Here is a 22,020-nt window from a genome sequence, read left to right on the forward strand (position 1 = left end):
ACTTTTTAGTTAAGACTGGAGATGTTTTCTCTGAACGTATGTACCCTGATTTATCAATGTCACTGCATTAAAATAAAAAAAAAGAGTAGGGGACATAATAGGGAAATTAAGTAATAATGGTGTTCTGAGCCCTCATATCATAGTGGGCTCAGTCAGATCACAACTTCACTCCAAAGTTGTTTCTCTAAATCCTGAGCTTAGGCAGATCTCCGCATTACTTTCCTGACCTGTGGTGAGGGCTAATATGGTAACAACGCTGAAATACAAGACTTTGGAGCCCTTGATCCTTTCCAAAATAGTAAATTAGGCCAGATGAATTTGACCATCAGAACTGAGAGAATTTGACAAGATGCATCCTACTGCCCTGCTGTTCAAGGACCCAGTTTATTCTGTGCAAAAATCTAATGGGTCCTGGGAAATGACGGATTACACTAAATTTCAGTGGATGCAATTGTTGCTTCATTTCCTTGCAACCAAATGTACACTGGATTTGGCTTATATTTTTCACATACCAATCTTTTGAATAATTTAGGGACCTGAACAGATAACTAAAAATTGAAAATATTTAATGCTATAAAACCATGTGCTTGCATCCTATTTGGTGTACTGAGCAAATAAACTTCTCATTTTAAACGAAAAAGCAAGTGGGAAGTAGGAAATAAACTAAGGAAAAAAACACATAAAAACATACGGATAAAGAAATAATTGTAATAAATAAAATTTTCATGGCTCTTTACAAATGATTTTTTATATATTATCCTATTTGACTTTATAACAATACTGTGAGACAAATATGGCAAGGATCAGTACTTCCATTTTACTGATGGACTCAGAAAAGTTCAAGGAGTTGAGTCACTCACTCCCATGGCTTAAGTTACCATGAAATACACCAAGCAACCAAATCAGCTCTATCACAGATTACTGCCACAGCCATGACTGGTCTCTGAGGCTCCTGATAAACTGCAGAATTCCTTCTAGAAACACAAATACAATCAAACCACTCTCCTGTTTAAAACCCATTGTTGACCAGGCGGTGGCACAGTGGATAGAGCATCGGCCTGGGATGTAGAGGACCCAGGTTCGAGATCCCGAGGTCACTAGCTTGAGCACGGGCTCATCTGGTTTGAGCAAAAGCCCACCAGCTTGAACCTAAGGTCGTTGGCTCCAGCAAGGGGTTACTCGGTCTGCTGAAGGCCCGTGGTCAAGGCACATATGAGAAAGCAATCAATGAACAACTAAGGTGTTGCAACACGCAATGAAAGGCTGATGATTGATGCTTCTCATCTCTCTCCGTTCCTGTCTGTCCCTGTCTATCCCTCTCTCTGACTCACTCTCTGTCTCTGTAATAAATAAATTAATTAATTAATTAATTAAAAAACAAAAAACCATTGTTTCCTATTCCATCATCAGCCTCCAGCACAGTACCCTGTACAGGGCAGGAACTCTACCTATATTTGTTGAATAAATAAACACATTACTGAATTAATGCTATTAACAAGAAGTTGAGATGGACTATGAACCTAGATCTTCTTATTTAGAATACACAAAGAGAAAGCTTAGGAAATGACAAATCCAAACACAGACTGGAAAATCTGCTTGAATGACAGAATAGTCCAGGTTTGATCAAGGAGGTAAGTATTAGGCAAGCGAGACCTGACAGTATTTAAAATGCAGTTTCGCTGTCAGGATGAGGACCCAGTGCTCCAATACCCAAAACCAAATATAAGACACAAATAAAAGGAGATGTAAGACAAATGTCATGCAAATCAGAAATTATCAGAGGTCAATGTTTAAAGGAAAGAAATATTTCCTTCATATCTAAATTTCTTCTTTTTTTATAGAGAAATATTGATTTTAATTCAATATAAGGTAAACTCTAGGCATCCATCATCTTTCTGCCTAAAAATGAGCAAAACTATCAAAAAAAAAAAAAAAGGGCACAATTCTCCCCCATTCTGGTTCCATGGCTCTGATTACAAAAAAAAATTTTTTTTATAAAAATGGTAAGACAAAAATAGAAGTCTCAGACTTTTAAAAATGTTAACCTAATAAAACCTGTTAACATAATTCCTTAGTCTACAAAATAGCACCAGTAAGAAGACTAAAAGGTATTAAAAGCCATTATGACAGCATTTCTGAAATGCAGCTTGTCCAACCTCCTGTTATCCCTAAAAAATAATCATGGAATAAAAAAATGACTTTAAAATCTATGAGCCCTGGCTGGTTGGCTCAGTGGTAGAGTGTTAGCCCAGCAAGTAAATGCCCTGGGTTCTATTCCCAGTCAGGGCACACAGAAGCGACCATCTGCTTATCCACCCCTCCCCCTCTCCCTTCTCTTTTTCTCTCTCTTCTCCTCCCGCAGCCATGGCTAGGTTGGAGCAAGTTGGCCCTGGGCACTGAGGATGGCTCCATGGCCTCGCCTCAGGCACTAAAATAGTTCGGTTGCCAAGCAATGGAGGAACAGCCCCAGATGGGCAGAGCATTGCCCAGTAGGGGGCTTATCGGGTCAATCCCAGTCGGTGCTCATGCAAGAGTCTGTCTCTCTGCCTCCCTGCTTCTCACTTAAGAAAAAAAAAGATCTCTGGAGGCAGGGTCTAGCTTTTCTTGACATCTTCCCCCACAATCTCTTAGCTGAGGAGAAAGTGCAAGGAATGTGCTTCTGCCCTGGCTGTCACTTTTTCTGAGTTTAGAGAAAGGCTGAGGAATCAGGGTCATGCCTCTAATCTGGGAAATGAGTGTCTGCCGAAGTCTGGAGGGTGTATTTGGGGGGAAAAGTCCCTCACCTAAGCCTCCCCCTTCAATCTCCTCACATGGAGAAGAATGAGATAGACTTCATATCTAAATTTCCAAAAATGTCCACCTTGAAGGTTTAGTAGTCAGTCAATACAAATTACCTGATAACAACACTCCTGCTAGGTAACAGTGTCCTAAGAAGTAATACCCTCTCTAGTAAACAGCACAGCTAACTGACTGATTTCTTGCAAAAGCACTAAGTTGAGAATTAACAAATCATCAGTTCTGAATCATATCTTTCAGGACAACCCCAGAAGTTGACAGACGACTACCAAGAAGAAAAAACTTGATTTCTTATGCCAAATAAAAAGGCATCTCGAAATCCACAGATTCACAAACAAGAGACAAAGATTTGAGTGGTCTGCAAAAGACTTGAGAGTTGCTAAATATTTAGTAACCGCTGCTGTTGCTGCTGCTGATAACAATAGATGCTACTACTACTGCACAGCCAGTGTTTTGTTAAGCCACAAAATAAACCCTTTTGTGTATTATCTTATTTAATTCTGACCCCATCCCTGAAACATTAAGTACTATTATTATTCCTATTTCATAAATGGGGCTGGCTGTGAGGAGTTTCATAATATACACAAGGTCATGCTAAAAGTTAAGTGGTGACTTGAATGTCCTGTCAAGCTGACTCTGAAATCTATGTTCTTAATGACACACGACACTAGCCGAATATCTCTGGCTCATGGTAATGCATATAATTCTCCTATGTATTTGGGATCTAAAAAAGTGGCAGCCCAGGTTTCAGAGTCAGACACTCAAGGTTTAGTCACATTCCATCTTGTCCAGAGTTTGATTTCTTTCAGGACATATATAGTTCTTCCAAGGACTCGCAGACAATAGGGAAAATACCTCATGCACACACCACTGGGTAGAAAGATGTAAGTGTTAATTATCTTGTCATTTGGGGCTGCTTTTATACGCCTCTGTATAGTTACTTGAATCTTATGTATCATTTCTTTAAGATTTTTTATAGACCACTGAGCATCTAAAGAAAAAAAATGAGGGGGGTGGTATAGCAAAAGACATAGAATAGAATTCTTTCTTTTAAAGTAAAATATATGTCCATGGAAAGTTTCTTGACAGACAAATTACTGCCAATCAGAAATGAAATGTTAAATTCTAAATCAATGAAACTTAGTGGATCCACAATATATTAGAAAAGATTTCAGCGGTAATATGGTTATTGGAGGCACTGCTATGCTTACAAATGTTAGTTTCAAGCAGACCCTAAGTCTGAAAGGTTATAACAAGCATTGAATAGCTTTTCAGGTAAGATACTGGCCTTCTGGAACCTGGTTTGCAATGTTAACAAACTCTATTATGTTTCCATCTTTTCATTAAATGATCTCTCCAACTCTTAGTATTAACTGGAAGCTGGCTCTCTGTTAAGGATGACAATTCACTGATCGTTCTCTCAAGTAGAAGCTGCTCATTCTTCTACATAAAATGTAATTCAGGCATTTTCTTTATGCATCAGTGCTTCTCCCAAACCAACACTCCTCCTCCTCAAGGTCCATATACTTAGCTGTATCACCCTCCATCTCTCTTTGTCTTTTAACACTATCAAGAATGCAGTCATATGGACAAGAGTGTGGTGGTTACCAGGGGTGGGGGGAGGGAGGACATGGGAGGGAGGGAGGGAGAGAGTTAGGGGGAGGGAGAGGGGCACAGAGAACTAGATAGAGGGTGACGGAGGACAATCTGACTTTGGGCGAGGGGTATGCAACATAATTTAATGACAAAATAACCTAGACATGTTTTCTTTGAATATATGTACCCTGATTTATTAATGTCATCCCATTACCATTAATAAAAATTTATTAAAAAAAAAAAAAAAGAATGCAGTCATGCAGTCATTCCCAATCAACCATCAGACTTTGCTGTTTAACCAACCGTATTTGTTGGTTATCCACTCAAAATTCTTTTCTTCTTTTTGTTCGTAATCAGAATGACGTTCTACTCTCTCATCAAAACTCAGAAGAGAATGACTTCAAACTCATATCAAGAAGTAATCTTGATTAGTCTAGCTAGTCATTATGTTTCTATTCTCCTGGTAAACAGCTGGTTAAGACAGAAGCATGTAAAACAATGTTGGCTAACTAGATGCATGAAATCTGGTGGATGAATTCTTGAAACAATTTTGTGGCTGCTGGATATTATCATGTCCAAATGTTATCCCTGGAATTATACTTATTTCTGAATAATGAGATTATGGTAATTTTTATCTTTTTCCCAAAAAACTTGCCACAAAGAGCAGGTATTATCTCTATAAAAAACAAAATATAAAAAGAAACTTGAGCCCTGGCTGGTTGGCTCAGTGGTAGAGCATCGGCCTAGCGTGCGGAGGACCCGGGTTCGATTCCCGGCCAGGGCACACAGGAGAAGCGCCCATTTGCTTCTCTACCCCTCCGCCCGCTTTCCTCTCTGTCTCTCTCTTCCCCTCCCGCAGCCAAGGCTCCATTGGAGCAAAGATGGCCCGGGCGCTGGGCATGGCTCTGTGGCCTCTGCCTCAGGCGCTAGAGTGGCTCTGGTCGCAACATGGCGACGCCCAGGATGGGCAGAGCATCGCCCCTGGTGGGCGTGCCGGGTGGATCCCGGTCGGGCGCATGCGGGAGTCTGTCTGACTGTCTCTCCCTGTTTCCAGCTTCAGAAAAATGAAAAAAAAAAAAAGAAAAGAAACTTGAAAAGCTGCTCATTTATTCTGCTACAGGTCATAATTAAGTAATGGAGGACTCATCTTCCCACTGCAAAACAAACTGGAAAACTGGGCAAAGCATTTGAAAGAATGGTTTTAGATATTAGGCAACAGTCAATGCAGAACTGGGTTCCTTGACAGAAGGAAAGCAAACAAGAAGAGAATGCCTACAGGCAGTTTCCAGGCTATGACACAAAGCTAGCAAAGGGAGAGCACCCAAATGAAATATAGACAATCTGAACTGAAAAGTCAGAGATGGCTGGCCCAAACGCCAGGGCAACTGGTATTTGCAGAACCGACTACCAGAAAGGAAGAGGCTGCAAAAGAGAGCTCTCAGGAGGAGTGTGCTACTGAATTCTTGGCAGAGTCCTAATCTGTGTATGTAGAGGAAGAAACTACCCAAGGCTGGGGAAAGAACCCCCAGAAATAATGCGTGGATCTCTCATAGAGCTGGGTATTCTTTGTGTTCCCACTAGCCAGAGCTGAAAGATCTCCAGACACCTGGGCACAGGGTAGAATTCTTCAAAGGGCAGTGCTTTAGATTTCCATTTAAATACGACCCAGACAAAAGGCTGCTCTGGACCCACTATAAACTTAAAAGCAAGTCTCAAAAGGATCCAACCAATTTCAAGTAATGTAAATGCAGGTCAGAACAAAATCTAACACTATTTATAGGAATAAAACAAAGTACAGCACCAACAACATAAACTGGAACATGTCAGAGATCAAGGGCTTCTCCACGTGGTCTCTTCACGTGAACTGGTTTGAGTTTCCTCACAGCCTGGAGGCCTGAGGGTGGCCAGACTTCTTACACAGCAGCTAACTAAGAGCATGGAGGCTGCACTGTCTTTATGACCTAGTAACAAAAATCACAAGGCCACTTCTGCCACATTCTGTTGGATACAATCAAGTCACAAGCTTGCACAGATTCAAAGGAAGGAGAATTAGATGTCATTCTTCATAAGGTAGTGGGAAGGTTCTAGAAAAAAGATGTGGGAAAGGAGATACTGTTGTTGACATCTTTGAACAATGTGATCACAATGTGTATTTATGATGCAGACCTTCTGGTGACAAATTTTCTGAACTTCTGTTTCTTTGCAAATGTCTTTATATATATACCTTTATTTTTGAAGGATAATTTTCCAAGATAAAGAGTTTTAGGTTGATATGCCTTTTTTTTTTCCTTTCAGGTCTTTAAAGACGTTCTTGTTCCTGTGGTTTCCACTGTTCCTGACAGAAGTAAGCAGTAATTCTTATCATTGCTCTCTATTATGTCTTTTCTTTTTTTGGCTGCTTTAAGATCTTCTCTTTATTATTTTTTTGGTAGAAACCTGACCATTTCCTGCTAAAGATTTGTTGAGTTTTTTGAGTCAATAGATTACTACTTTTTATCAAACCTAAAAGAAATTTCAGCTACAATCATCATGTCCATCTTTTACTTTAAATTAATAAATATATTTCTATTCAGATTTCTAAAGGACCTATCTGTAATTTTTCAACATCTGTGTTCTCCGCAGATCTATTTCTATAGCCTATTTTTCCTTTGTTCCGGACCACATTTTCCTGCTTCGTGGCATGTCAAATTATAGGCTTTTTGCTGTGAAATTGTAGCTACTCAGTGGTTGAGAGTCTGAATTTTTGTAAGTTTGTTCCTTTTCAAAGACTGTTGAGTTTTGTTTTGGCAGGCAGTTATTTAATTGGCAGATTAACTCTATCTTGTTGAGTCTTGTTATTAGGCTTTGTTACAGTGGATCAAGATTAGCCATTACTCTAGAGTTTGATTAGCACGCTTAAGGTCTAACCTTCTGGGGTCTTACTGAATGCACAAGATGTTTAGCAGGTCTCTCCACTCTGGTGGGTCAGAATTCCAGTGTCTCCTAGCACTCTATAACCTCTGGCATTCCTATTCAGCTCACAGATCCTCAGTGGCTATTCTCCGCCAAGGCTCACAAAGCTTCACCCTTCACATAGCAACTTAGTTTTTGACCAAAGACTCACAAGCTCTCTAATGTAGATTTCTGGGGCTACTTTGCTAAACAACTCCCTGTTCTCCTGTCCCTTGCCCCACAAATCCCAGCTGCCTCATCAGCCCTACCTGCCAACCTCTGTTGATCTGTGTAAAACACTGCTTTTTTATTTGGGATCTACATTCCTGTGCTGCTCTTTGGATAGTACACCTGGACAGAAAAAGAGTGAATGACAAGCTTACCTTATATATTTCCCCCCTCTCTACAGGATCACAGTCTTGTGCTGTCTGCTGCCCAAGGCACGAAAAGACCCGATTCACCCATTTTATCCAGTTTTACAGTTGTTTATGGAAGGAGGGTGATTTTGATACCTGTTATTCTGTGAAGACTGGAACTGGAAGCCTTAATTAGTTAAAAATAACATATCCAATAAATAAAACCTTAATTTCCAGCCATCAGAGTCAACCAAAGGAGACCAGTAAGCAGGAAAAACAAAAAGATGGGGCAGAAGTATTAGCAGAATCAAAGAATTTTCCACTATTTTAATTTTCTTAGAAAAATCATTTGAGTCATAGCATTTTGGTTCATTTTTATTTTTCACTGACAGCACAATTAACACCATAGCACTTTTCCTCCCTTCCTTCTGCCTTCCCAACCAAAGTATAATTCTGTGTTCAACACCAAGTGAATGATTCATGATGAATCAATTATGCCAATAGTGATGCTCTCCTTTCACGCAAACACTCAATCCCCCAGCCACCCCTAATGTTGGAGGTGACCATACAACTGTATTCTGACCAATGAGACAAACAGGTAGGTAAGTTTCTTAAGGTCTCGTAAAAAGTTTCATTTTTTTAGAAAAAGGAATAGAGGTAAGACTGGCTTCTTTTTCCTGCTTCTTCTTACTACATATAATACAGATAAGGAGGAAAAGTCCACGCTCTTATGGGAGAGTAGAGGAAACAAAAGGCCTGGGTCCTTGGTGACATCACTGAGCAACTAAATCAAGTCAGTAACTCATAGCCTCTGAAAAAAAAAAGAAAACCTATTGGTTTAAACCACTCTGTCTAAGGTTCTCTGTTCTACCAGTACTAGAAAGCATTTCTGATTGATACACATAGCACTTGTCCTTTAGACAAAGAAGGGTTTGCAAATATGATGTAAAACTGCACTCTTTCAAAGTCTTAGAACTAATCAGGTTTTCTTTGGTATCTATTAAATGCACATCTGCCTTATATTCCCCTCTACACTGCGATCTTCCTTTTGGCCAGGGATCTTCTGTGTTCTATATATGGGCTAAGTACTCTGGGTGCTTAAATTAGCTTGCTGATAGGCTCTATTTCTAGATATCCTATAAGTTATTTCTGTCATCTAGGTATTCTTAGACTTCATCAGGAACAAAGATGCCATAGACTTAGGAAATTTTTTCTACAGAAGTGAGTATTCAGGCAAAACAAGCAAAGGGATGGTTAACTGTCTTACGTTCACACTCTCTGACATCCAAGTTGAACTGCTGTAATGCTCCCAAGGTGAGCTGCCTTACTTCCGCTTCCAGCAAAAGTTGCATCAAGGATGTGGCTAAATGTTTGCAAGCTGACATGCATGCTGTCTGAGCCACTTTTCCCTGAAATACAAGAATGCAAATCATAATGTTAATGGATTAGAATAAAATTTCAACAAAATTAAAATAATTTATTTTTCAATTAGGAATATCTTTAAGGTTTTCTTCATCATAATGTCCTTACCTTAAAATGATATTGGGATTAATAGCACCTGATAGCAAACATCTTAAACACTAGCTTCATTATGATCAGTCATGTAGCTATAACACTAAATTAAAACTCATAAAGCCAGCTACTTATTCCAAAAGCATTTTTTTCCTAACAACAGATAAACAACATTCAAAATCTTCATTAAACCGAAAAGTAATTTTTTCATAGGTAATAAATTTCAAACAGTCCATTCCAAAACAATCATTCTTTTTAAAAAAAAAATTATTGAATTTACTGGGGTGGCATTAGTTAATAAAATTATACAGGTTTCAGGTGTACAATTCTATAATTTTATCATTTGTACATTGCATTGTGTGTTCACCCCCCCCCAGTCAAGTCTCCCTCCATTACCACTAACCCCCGCTACTCTTCACCACCCCACCCCTTTTTCCCTCCTGCAATCCCCACACTGTTGTCTGTGTCTATGAGGTTTTTTTTCTTTGCTTAATCCCTTCACCTTTAAAAGACAAATGTGAACAATAATCCTTAACATATCTAAGAAATCAAAATCTTTGGTGCTTTATGATTTAACACATATAAAATGAAAAGAATAAAAAAAAATTCCTAAAAAAAGTAATTAAAAAGATAAATTTTGTTTTCTTAAAAAATAAAGAGATTTAGGGACATAAATTCTAAGATAATTTTTAAAATGATATTTAAAATATCTTACTATCTTACAATCTTTATTTTATTTTTGTGTGTGTGTTTGTGTGACAGAGAGACAAAGAAAGGGACAGATAGGGAAGAGACAAGAAGGGAGAGAAGTGAGAAGCATAAATTCTTTGTTGTGGCTCCTTAGTTGCTCATTGCTTGCTTTCTCATATGTGCCTTGACTGGGGGACGACAGCAGCAAGTGACCCCTTGTTCAAGCCAGTGACCTTGGGCTTCAAGCCAGTGGCCTTTGGGCTTAAGCCAACAACTATGGCATCATGTCTATGATCGTACTACGCTCAAGCCAGCGACTCTGCACTCAAGCTGGTGACCTTGGGGTCTCAAACCTGGTTCTTCCGCATCCCAGTCTGATGCTCTGTCCACTGCACCACCGCCTCAGGCACAAATACTTTATAATTAGTGAATTACATCTTAGTCTAAGGTCAAAATCATATATCATATAAAATATATGCACTTTCTTCCCAGATACCTATCCATTTTATTTGTTATTTATTTACCATCACTACCTATTCTGAAAAACAGGATGACACGTGTCTTAAAAAGTCTGAGTTCTCAAATTAGTCAAATAATGGATACCTCTTTTCTGAAATTATGAACTGTTTCAGCTATATGGAAAGATATATAGAATTACATGATAAACATTCACATACCCATGAAACATGACAAATACAGTTTAGCCCGTGTGACCTCTTTAATAATTTTCCTCCCTCTCCCCAGCGGTGACCATTGGTGTTAAGTATACCATTTGTATTTTTAAAACACTGTTATGCTCTGTGTGTGTGTGTGTGTGTGTGTATGACAAGAAACAATATATTATATTTATGTATTTTGAAACTTTCTATAAGATCATATGGCATGTCCTTTTGCTAACTTGCTTTTTTGGTTCAATATTATAATGTGAAGCTTTTTTAATGTAATGAATGTTTATTCCTTTAGTTATTCCACAGTATACCACAATGTACATTCTTCTGTTGTTGGAGATTTAGGTTTCTATTTTATTTATTCATTTATTTCTTGCTATTATAAACTCAGTAGGTCTAGTAAGAATTCATGAAAATTCCAGATTTTCACTATGGTGTCCTTTTACATGTTTTTTGTTTTTGTTTTTCCCATCCCATATATTTCACTGGGCCAGGGAGTATCTGAATCACTTCTATAGAAAAGGGAGATATCACTCACTCTTTCTCATACAAAGGCACAAAAACAATTAAGGCAAATGTGTAGAAATCTTATTCCTTCAAAGAAATATAGAAAGCTCAATATTCATTGCTTTCAATTAGTATGTAGTTCAATTACACAACTAAGTGTTGTCATCATACTAAATGCAAGTGAGTAGAGGTGAAGAGCTTAGAGAAAGCATCATCATCATCTATACCCCTACCATCTCAGCCACCATCAGAGAGGCTCCTCCATTTATGGAGCACTGAGTATGTGCCAAATGTTTTAAAAATACTGTCTCATAATTCTCACAAGAACCCCATGATTTATTTAATCCTCAATTTGGAGATTAGAACAGAGAAAGAGAGGTTACATTATTTGAAAATACTGTATCTTGTAAGTGGTGGAGCTAAGATGTGAATCCACCCCTGTGAGAATCCCTAAAGCAGGGGTAGTCAACCTTTTTATACCTACCGCCCACTTTTGTATCTCTGTTGGTAGTAAAATTTTCTAACTGCCCACTGGTTCCACAGTAATGGTGATTTATAAAGTAGGGAAGTAATTTACTTAATAAAATTTATAAAGCAGAGTAACAGCAAGTTAAAACATATAATAGTAATTACTTACCAAGTACTTCATGTCAGATTTTCGCTAAATTTGGCAGAATAAATCTTTATAAAACAACTTACTATAGTTAAATCTATCTTTTTATTTATACTTGGGTTGCTCCGCTACCGCCCACCATGAAAGCTGGAACGCCCACTATGGGCGGTAGGGACCAGGTTGACTACCACTGTCCTAAAGTTTTAACTATTTGATCTTGCCTCTCAGCAGAGGGTTTGTGGTAGTTTCTACATCTTTCTGTTGCTCTGAGGTGTGGGGAAGGGGAATGGCGAGCACAAGAAGATAAAAATCACACAAATATGAAAGGCTGGGATACTGAGTGAGAGGTGTTTTGCTGCCCTTCTCATCCGAGGAAGCACCAAAAGAAAGCTGAGTTCACAGTAGGTATTTAAAATGGACTCCTACCACAGCTCTCTGTCAGCCTACTGGGATGAGATCCTGAATCCTAGATCATCAAGGATTTTTCTCTTGGAAATCTAGCAAGTTTAAAGAAACATAAGCCAGGAACTATTTTGGGAAAGAGAGCTGTCCTTTCACACCAACTTTCTTTTGCTTTTGTTTTCTGAGAAAGATTCCCATGTTCACATTTTGTTAGGTCAAATCCTATTTCTTTCTAGAGATACAGTTCGAAGGCATGAGAGCCCGAGAGCTGAGGGTGTGGATCTCAGTCCAAGTCTGAAGCCTGAGACACAGGAGCACCAAGGGCAGGACGCTGCTTGTGACCCTGTCCCACACATAACTGATGCACTGTAAAACTGTCTCCCCTTTGTTTTACTTTACTTTGTATAGTTTCAACTGCTCAGGCTTTGAAATTTCCCAACCATAACTTCTAAAATTGCTAATTTTTCCTGCTAGCCCAATTCACATTATTTTTCGTTTCAGATACTTTGGTCTAAGAAGTTCCATTTGATTCACTTTCTATAACTTCTGTTTCTGTCTTTATATTTATATTTACCTGTAAATCTTGAACCTATTGAGTATGCGAGCAGTTTGAAAGCATTTATCTGCTAATTCTGTCACTTATGTCACTTCTACAACTTTCTTGTGAATTATTTTTCTTGTTATGGATCACACTGTCCTGTTTCTTGTCACATCTTTTATTAGTACTAGATACTGTGGATGTTAGGTTGTCGAGTGTCTCTATTTTGTTGAAATTCTTTCGAGTGTTGATTTTGTTACGACAATGGGTTAAGTTTCTTTTGGAATTTTGAAGTTTATTGGTCTACTCTTCTGGGGGATTAGAATCATCTTTTCTCTATGGTTACTTTAGGCTTACTTCAAAAGTAGCTCTAGACAACGACCAGCCAGTCTTCTGATGGCTCTACTAAATGCTGAAAGAATTCAGTGAGGTCTCTTCTTTTCACAGGTTAAAATTATGACAGTCCTCCTCCCTCGTGTGAGTTCTGGCAGCTGCATTCAGCTTCTGTACCCTGGCAGGTGTTTTCTGCCTGACCTCATGGACTTTTCCTATACAAAAACAGCCTAGTACTCAGCCAAAGCCATAAAAAGATCCAAATGTGGATATCTGGTACTATTCCTTAAAATACCTTCCTCATCTGAAAACTTTTCCTTACAAATATCATCAACTACTTCCCCAAACTCCAATCTGTGTCTTAATGCAACAATACTTCCCTGCTGGACTTGGGTTTCCCTGGGTGCCCGCTCTGTTCCACAGTTGGTGCAGTACCTGTAGGCAGATTGCCAGGCACTGTTTCTTTTGTGTCCCTTCTTTCAGAGATCACAGTCCTACACTGCCTGCTGTCTGGTATCTGAAAACAGTTGTTTCATTTATTTTGTCTGATATTTTAAATGTTTATGGCTGAAAGTCAGTCTAGTACCAATTATTGCAACATGATCAGCAGAGAGCATCTTACCTTTGTTTTTGGAAGATATTTTTTGCTGGATACTGAATTGGATATTAACAGTTTTCTTTTACTTTTGGAATATTAAAAGTTTCATTTGATTGGCCACTTGTCTCCACTGTTTCTATAAGTCTTATTGTTTTTCTCTTGAATGTGTTTTTGTTTTGTAGCTGTTTTTAAGATATTTATTTATTTATTTTATGATAGAGACAGAGAGGGAGACAGAGAGAGGGACAGACAGGAACAGACAGGAAGGAAGAGAGATGAGAAGATTTTTCTTTATATTTAATATTCATATGCCTAGGTATAGTTTTCTTTGTACTTCTCCTGCTTAGGTTTGCTGAGCTTCAGAAACTGTGGATTGATGCATTTCTTCATATATGAAAGAAATAATGCTTCTCAAGCATTATTTTTTTAAGTAGTGCTTCTGTACTGTTCTTATTCTCTCTTCTTCCAAGACTCTATGTACATACATGTTACACCTTTTCACCTGTGTTGCCCCATTTTTTATGTTCCATTCAATTTTTAAAATTAAAACAAATTTATATATATATTTTCCCCTCAATGTGTGTATAAGTTTAGTTATTTTCTACAGATCTGTCTTTGAGTTCACTAATCTTGACTTCTGCTGAAGATTTCACCTAAGGAACTTTTATTACAAATTCTGCATTTTGTCATTCTAGAATACACATTTGCTTCTTAATATCTACTTAAATAATTTATCCTTTTTTTGTATTTCATCTATTCTCTTGTTTTATTTAACATACTAATCATAGTTATTTTGACATCTTTGTTTGCCAGTACAAATATTTAGATTGCCTAATAATGATTTACTTCTATGACTACTTTAGCTTTGGATTATAGGTCAGTTTTTTCTGCTTATTTAGCATGTTAAGAAACTCTTTTATATGTCATACATTGTAGACAAGATGCTATAGAGGCTTTCAATTGTCTTCAATAGAGTTTTGAACTTTGTTCAGGTAGGCAATTAAATTATTAGTGGATTACTTTATATTGTCATGCTTGTTTTTAAAGTTACAGTTGGTCCATTTTAGTTTTGCTTTAGGACCTTGTCCATAATCCCTGAAAATGGCTTTGCTGATATTTAAATGAAAAAGTCCCTATTGGTTCAACTCTCAATGTATCCAGCTGTGCACCTTCCAGAACACTTGCCCATATTCCCCTGGCTGCTGCCTTCTAAGCCCCAGAGTGTGCACCATTCATGTGCAGCATAGAAATTAGCCTACACCTGAACAGTGGTGACATGGTGGATAGAGCAACGATCTGGGATGCCAAGGACCAAGGTTCTGAACTCTGAGGTCACCAGCTTGTGCGCAGGCTCACCAGCTTGAGCGCAGGGTTACTGGCTTGAGTATGGGATCATTGACATGATCCAATAGTCGCTGGCTTGAGCAAGGGGTCACTGGTTTGACTGGAGCTCCCTTGATCAAGACACATATGAGAAGCAATCAATGAACAACTAAAGAGCTACAACTACGAGTTGATGCTTCTCATCTCTCTCTCCCTCCTATTTGTCTGTTTGTCTCTTTCCCCCTCTCTCACACTAAAAACAAAACAGAAAAATTAGCCTAGAACTAAAGGAGAAATCTAGAAAGATACTTTGTGGGGTTCTTTCTCTGTCCTTTCTTTTTGGTATCCTATTTCTCTAATACATATGCTTATTGACATACCAAGTACTGATTCTTTCCATTTTTTGATAATATTCTGATTCTATATTTTGTCCAGCTTTCATAATTATTTACACTAGAAAGGGTAAGTCTGATACTATGGCATCACAACTAGAACTGTAAAATAATTTTTTTAATTGACAAAGTTATATCAACCAGGAAAAAACACACAACTACAGTAACATTTAAAGAATTTCTCCCTGGTCAATAATTATATATGCTTTAGTCTTAATTTCCATTATCAACGTGTCCAAACTTTTTGCATTGTAGATATAATGCATACATATATGTGTTTAACTAAAATTTACAATAAAGGATATAACCACCTAATTAGTACATTACAAAACACCACCACCATAGCAAATGCCTTAATGCATATCTTCTACTTCTATAGACCAAAACAGTGTTAGAAAGACAAAGAAAAAAATATAAAGGTAAACAGAGAAATTACAGGCATGTGGTTAATGAAAACCAACATACGTATTAAAATACAATTCCCTAAACCTTTGTCTTGGTTTCATCATCTGCAAAATGGATTGCTATCATGGTTAAATAAAAATATATAATTCCTATGTAGCATTTCCTACCTAATAATTCCACAGTACCTTGCTTATATTAAGTATTCAGTAAATGTCTTATTATTATAATTTTTATTCCTATGATCCAGAATACGGAAAACCATTAAAAAAAACTGCACATGTTTGCTTAAAATTTAAGTATTTCATGAGTGTGTAACATTTTACTAACCATTTATCCCTTTTATAGAGTTGTACAATTTTCTTCTTTTACACCAAAAAAAAAAATCTGTCATGCAAAAAGTAGAAAGTGTACTTCCTGTTCTAAAGCAAATCAAGGAGAACATGCAATTAAGTGCTAAATTGAGCAGAATAAACTTAAGCACAATATGATTTTAGATGAAAAGTTTATGAAGCCAAAATAGTAGGGGAAGGCTTCACAAAAAATGGTAGGACTTGCTGGGTGACCTTCACTACATATCAACAACAACACCACGGAAATAATTTCAAGTGGCTTACAATTTGAAATGAGGTAATATAAAGTACTCTGCAATGAATAACAATCACTACTACACAAACCTCCATAGAACAAGTCCTTATAATGAGAAATAAAAACTCTTCCCTTCTCTTTCCTCAGCTGCTGTTCAGGTTAAAGGTCAACTTCGTCAAGTCATCTCATTAACACAGAAATGTCTTTGAAGGTATTCAGTCTTTGCCAGGCTGGACACTTCACCAGACTACAACCAAGATGCCAAAGAAGCAGATTCAAATATTAATGAGCAAAAGGTCGTGATGAGGTAATTTCCAAAGTTCTATTAGTTCCTGTTTTTGACCTTATCCAATTCCCTCTCCCTTTCTCCAGTCCTCTTACTACATAAATTATAGTCACTGGCTTAGTTTCAAGATATACCCACTAAACTGTAATTCTAGTTGAAGTGCATTTTAAGTGGAGGCCTCCCAGATGCTGGGTCCCAATTCACGGGTGATCTGTAGATATATGAAGTTAAACTAAAAAGAAGAGAGGCAATCAGCTAAAAACTACCTCCAATTTTCATATTTAACTACAACAACAACAACAACAAAAAGAAATACAAAAAGCAAAGGAAAAATAAGAAAAATAAAAAAGAAACCCTCTCTTTCATACTTTCCAATAAGCTATTTAATAATGTGACAAAGCAGAGCATATTAAAATATTAACCAAAGCTTCCAGGAAAACCTCTATAATCTCAATTGTTTATTCAAGACCTTTACAAACCTCATAAAAAATTAAGTGGGCTTGGAAAAAACACACCATAGCCATAGGAGAGAGTTTACAAAACACAATGGTACAGACGCCTGACTGTCTGCCAGCCAGTCGCTTTTAACTTCCACATACAACATATTACTCAGTTCCTAACTGGTCAATACCCTAAATAAGAGCATTTCTCCTCCCAAACACCTCATTAGCCTGAGTTTCTTTTTTGCTTTTTTGAGCTAACGTATCCTGTAGGTGCTTTGGATCATTATTTTCTGCCAATAACAAATGCTTCATTTTAGAATATTTAAAACCTTAGGTTTCTCTGAGAAAAATCATTCAAGATCTTCTTTACAAGTATTTAATAAGCTTTCTAATTACTCTCCCTCTAGAGAACAGTGCACGCACCACAATGTCCACTTTATGGGAAGCAGTAGTAAAAACAGACTAAGACTAGAGTGGAAGTGACACACTGAGAAAGAGCAAGGATTTGGTTCATATTAACTTAGGTTCAAATTCTGGCCCTATCATTTATGTGACCTTTAAGAAAGTTGTTTAATCTTGATCAGACTCAGCTTCCTCATCAGTAAAATGAAGATAATGTCAGCCACATTGCAGAAATTACATGTAGTTAATGAAGTAATATAATAAAGAACCCTACACAGTATCTGGCACATAGTAGGGGCTCAATAAATGGAATAACATGTTCCTGTATACAGCTCAAGAAAACATTTTAATGAAAATGTGTTCGGGCCCCAGGCAGAATTAAATATTCCACATTTCTTAAAAAGTGGTTACAGGAAAATTCAACATGTAAATTTTATTTATTTATTTGTTTCAACATGCAAATTTTAATGTGAGCTGAACTCAATCAACTTTCATACACCTAGAAATCTAGTCTGAGTTCATCATGATGCAGGAAATTGAGCATGAAATACGGATAGTTCAGTCAGTCTCAGTTTGTGAGGACAAATGCTCTTAAACCATTTAGATCTCAAGGAAACACGCTGCAGTCTCCCCATTGCGTCTTTCGCTTCTGAATGTCCTACAGGAGCTGTAAAAGAGGAAACTTTTCATCACTGTGTATTTATGTGAAAGCACCCAAAATATGTTAACAATTAGAGAAGAGGAAACCTGAAAGACTGCCTTGTTAATGAAGGAACTTGCTATCAAAGAACTCATTAAAAGGTAATGAAACCAAATGGCTATTAAAATAAATACCCACCGAATAAAGGCTGTCTGGCTAACAGCCCCTCAATATAGCTTTTTATAAACATTCGCAATAGTAAAGAGACCCTCCCCCCAAAAAGATAAAAAGCTACACTTATGCTAAAACCAATATTATTGAAACTGGAGATGAAATTACCCTAAGTAGAAGACAGAAACTAAATTAAGAAAAAAAGTCCTAGAGTTCAGAATATGGGACATCAAACAAGAAAGTCCTCTCCCATTTATCCCATCCTCAGAAACCCAGGGCACCAAGCAGCAGAGAGAAAGGCAGCTGCTCCTCTCTAATGGAGCTGCTCCTAACTATTAAGTTAAAACAAGATTATCCCTTTTACCTAGTGATTCCCTCACCTACTTTCTGCCATCTAGTTTATTTCTTATCTGAAAAGAACCTGTAAGTGTTAGAAAGATGGCACAAAGTTGTGGCTGGAAGGAAACTGGGGTAGAATATAATCAAATATTAGAGGTACAGTCCCTTGAGCAAAGTCAGAAAAAGAATTGAAGGATCTCTGTAACAGGACATGCTAAAAAAACTACCATTTATATTGTACTAAACAAGTTCAGAACATTTTCAGAAACCAGACCCTGGTGCTAAAAGAACACGCCACCTCCACTGAAAACTGTATTTGCACAGTATGTTAGTTGCCTATTTATTGTCTATGATCCCTTCTATCTTAACAAAATAATCCTTGGCTATATAAAAAGTTAGGACATTTACATCTTGTCATATATGGAGGGCAAGTGATTTGAAAGCAGAAATGTCTGCAGAAGCCCCTTTGCCTCGCACTTTCTTCTTTTGCTGTCAAGGTAAGTTTGTGATGGCTAGAATTCTAGCATCACAATTCTAGCAGCTATTGTGAAATCTTGAGGAAAAACTCAAGAGAATGACAAAGAGCTCAGCCCTGATGTTCCTGAGTCTCTGAGCTAATGTCATTTGTGGCGTTATTATTTGAGAAAATACACTTTTAGGCATTCAAACTACTGAAGTTGGTTTGCAATTATTGATAACATATAACCACATCAAAGCCAGCAGAATCAGAAAGTCAGATCAGAGATGTGTATATCATGATACATATAAATAGCCTGGATTAAAAATAAGAATGCCATTAAATGGGGCAGAGAAAAGGATGAAAGACTGTCTACCCACTTGATTTTTTGACAAATACACAGCCTGTATAGATCTCCTATAATTGAGGACAAGTAAAGGGAGAAGTAAAATACTAGCACAAAACAATAAAAATACTGCAAAACAAAGGAAAGAATACAGCATGTGTGATAATATTATGTGCCAAGTTGACTAAGTCATTAGATGCCCAAATATTTACTCAAACATTACACTAGATGTGTCTGTGAGAATATTTTGGATGAGATTAACATGTAATCAGTAAAACGAGTGAACCAGATTCCCTTCCCTAATGTGGGTGGGCCTCATCCAATCAGTTGAAGGCCTGACTAGAACACAAAGGCTGGCCCTCCTGTAACTAAGAAGGAACCCGTCATGCCTTCTTACTTCCTTGAGCTGGACACCAGTCTTTTCCAGCCTTCAGACTTGAGATGAAATATGGCTCTGATAGGGTCTTGAGCTTTCAGATCCAAACTTACACCAATTTCCCTTGTCTCCAGCTTTCTCACTATGGATCTTGGGATTTCTCAGCCCCCATAATTATATGAGCCAATTCTTTATATACAGACATACACACATTTTATTGGTTCTGTTTCTCCAGAGAATCCTAACTAATATACACTATACAAAAGACTCAAAGTATTTTCACGCCTCAGAAAATTGTTTATTAATGGGTCAAAGGAAAATTTTAAATAAACTCTTTTGTATCATCATCTAGTAAAATAAACTGTTCTCAATGAAAGAGAGACACAGTAAGGAGAAAAAGTTTGATGTGAAATGCTAGCATGATAAATCAAGAATACAACAATAAATATAAAAGGAGACAGATAAAAGGATTGTAAGAGCCCTGGCCAGAGGGCTCGGTTGGTTAGACCTTTATCTGGAAACACAGAGACTGCCAGTTCAATCCCCACTCAGGGCACATAGAGAAAAAAATCAAAGTTTCTGTCTCACTCACTCTCTCCCCCTTCCTCTCTCTAAAATCAATAAAAAGAAAAATTTTTAAAAGAAAAATAATCATTGAAAGAAAAGGGTTATAAGAAAATCAAACATAGATTAACTAAATTAGAATCCACACAAGAGGGATTCTAATTACAGGCTTTAAGCTATGGAAGATTACCCAAGTTGTACTGAAAACAAACATGCGACTCTCCCAGAACTTAGAAAACTAGCATGAAACTGAAGATTATGACAGAGAAAGTGATCAGTTTAACATAGAAAACAGTTAACAAATCAGGTCAACTTACATTTGCAAAAAGGAGCTAGGAAAACAAGATACCATGTATAATCAATATATCAGAGAAAAATTAACAAAAATATATAAGGATTCACACAGAAAAATTAGGCCAATAACCAAGAACAAAATCAGATTTCACTACTGCAACACTAAAAACTAGATGATAGTGGAACAACATGTTCAGAGTATCAAAGGAAAAAAATGTGACTGATTTTATTTAAATCGAGTTAAAAGGTAAAAAGAAAACATTTAATACATCAGGACGGCTTCATAAAATATGAAACAAATCTCTTTACTTGAAGATATACATAGTGAAAACCATGATCTAAAGCATGGAAACTAATTAAAAGTGAGATAAGATTAAAAATTGTCTTAAACTAAATGTAAATATCAGTATTTACTGTTGAAAAAAGACATGTAACATGGAAAATAATGCTGTAATAATAATAGTAATACTCTTGATCTAAAACATTGGAATATATTTTAAAATATAGCAAAGAAGAAGGAGAACAAAAATGTGTGATAACCCACTTATATTAAATATGCCACAGATAAATTTTTCTTTTCTTTTTTTATTAAGTGAGAGGCAGTGAGGCAGAGAGATAGACTCCTGCATGTGTCCCGACTAGGATCCACCTGGCAAGCTCCCTACCAAGTTATACTCTGCCCATCTAGGGCCACTGATCTGTTGCTCAGCAACTGAGCTATTTTAGCAACTGAGGTGAGGCTATGGAGCCATCCTCAGCCCCCAGGACCAACTTGCTTGAACCATTTTAGCAATGGCAGCAGTAGAAATAGAGAGGGAGAGAGAGAGAGGGGCAGGGGAAGGAGTGAAGTAGATGGTTGCTTCTCCTGTGTGCCCTGAACAGGAATTGAACCCAGGACTTCCACACACCAGGTGACACCCTACCGCTGAGCCAGCCAGCCAGGGCTTTTAAATTCTTTTTTTTTCTTTATCCCACAAATAAATTTTTATGCCTAATTCCAAAAGCTTAGAGAGTGTAAGTTGAAAACTATTTTGAAAAAAAAAAAAGACTGATGTTCAAAACTCTAAAGCTGTGCAAAGCTAAAATATATAATATATGCTTTAAAACAAAAGAAACTTTGAAAAGAGATATAATGAAAGAAAATAACATAGTTATAATAACCAAGTCAACTGCACAATAACTGTATATTGTCTAAATTATTCTATTAAAAGACAAAGGCAAGATTAAAAACTGGTGAAACTGACAAATAATAGGTAAAACCATACACTGAAAAATAAGCGTAAAGGAAGAGTGAATTACATATTAATTAACAGGTAAGTTCAAATTCAAGGAAAATGTAATTTAAAGAGTCATTTCCTATTAGCATTCTAAAATAAAGACCTGTTGTAAGCCCTCATACAACATATATGTTTTATTAAAATACATAAAGAAAAAATTGCAAAAAAGGAATAAGACCT

The 22,020-nt window shown here is 37.1% G+C and overlaps 1 protein-coding gene across 4 annotated transcripts in view; it reads right to left on the minus strand.

The window, feature by feature from the left end:
* The window catches only part of EXOC6B (exocyst complex component 6B), a 675,853-nt gene that overhangs the window by 202,046 nt on the left and 451,787 nt on the right, over window positions 1-22,020 (minus strand). For all 4 annotated transcript variants that reach the window (XM_066267372.1, XM_066267374.1, XM_066267375.1 and 1 more), the window contains one exon: window positions 8,947-9,088. In XM_066267372.1, the coding sequence (XP_066123469.1) occupies window positions 8,947-9,088 (142 nt within the window). The remainder of the gene's footprint in view (window positions 1-8,946; window positions 9,089-22,020) is intronic.

The sequence above is a fragment of the Saccopteryx bilineata genome, chromosome 3 (assembly GCF_036850765.1).
Source record: "Saccopteryx bilineata isolate mSacBil1 chromosome 3, mSacBil1_pri_phased_curated, whole genome shotgun sequence".
NCBI classification, from domain to species: domain Eukaryota; kingdom Metazoa; phylum Chordata; class Mammalia; order Chiroptera; family Emballonuridae; genus Saccopteryx; species Saccopteryx bilineata.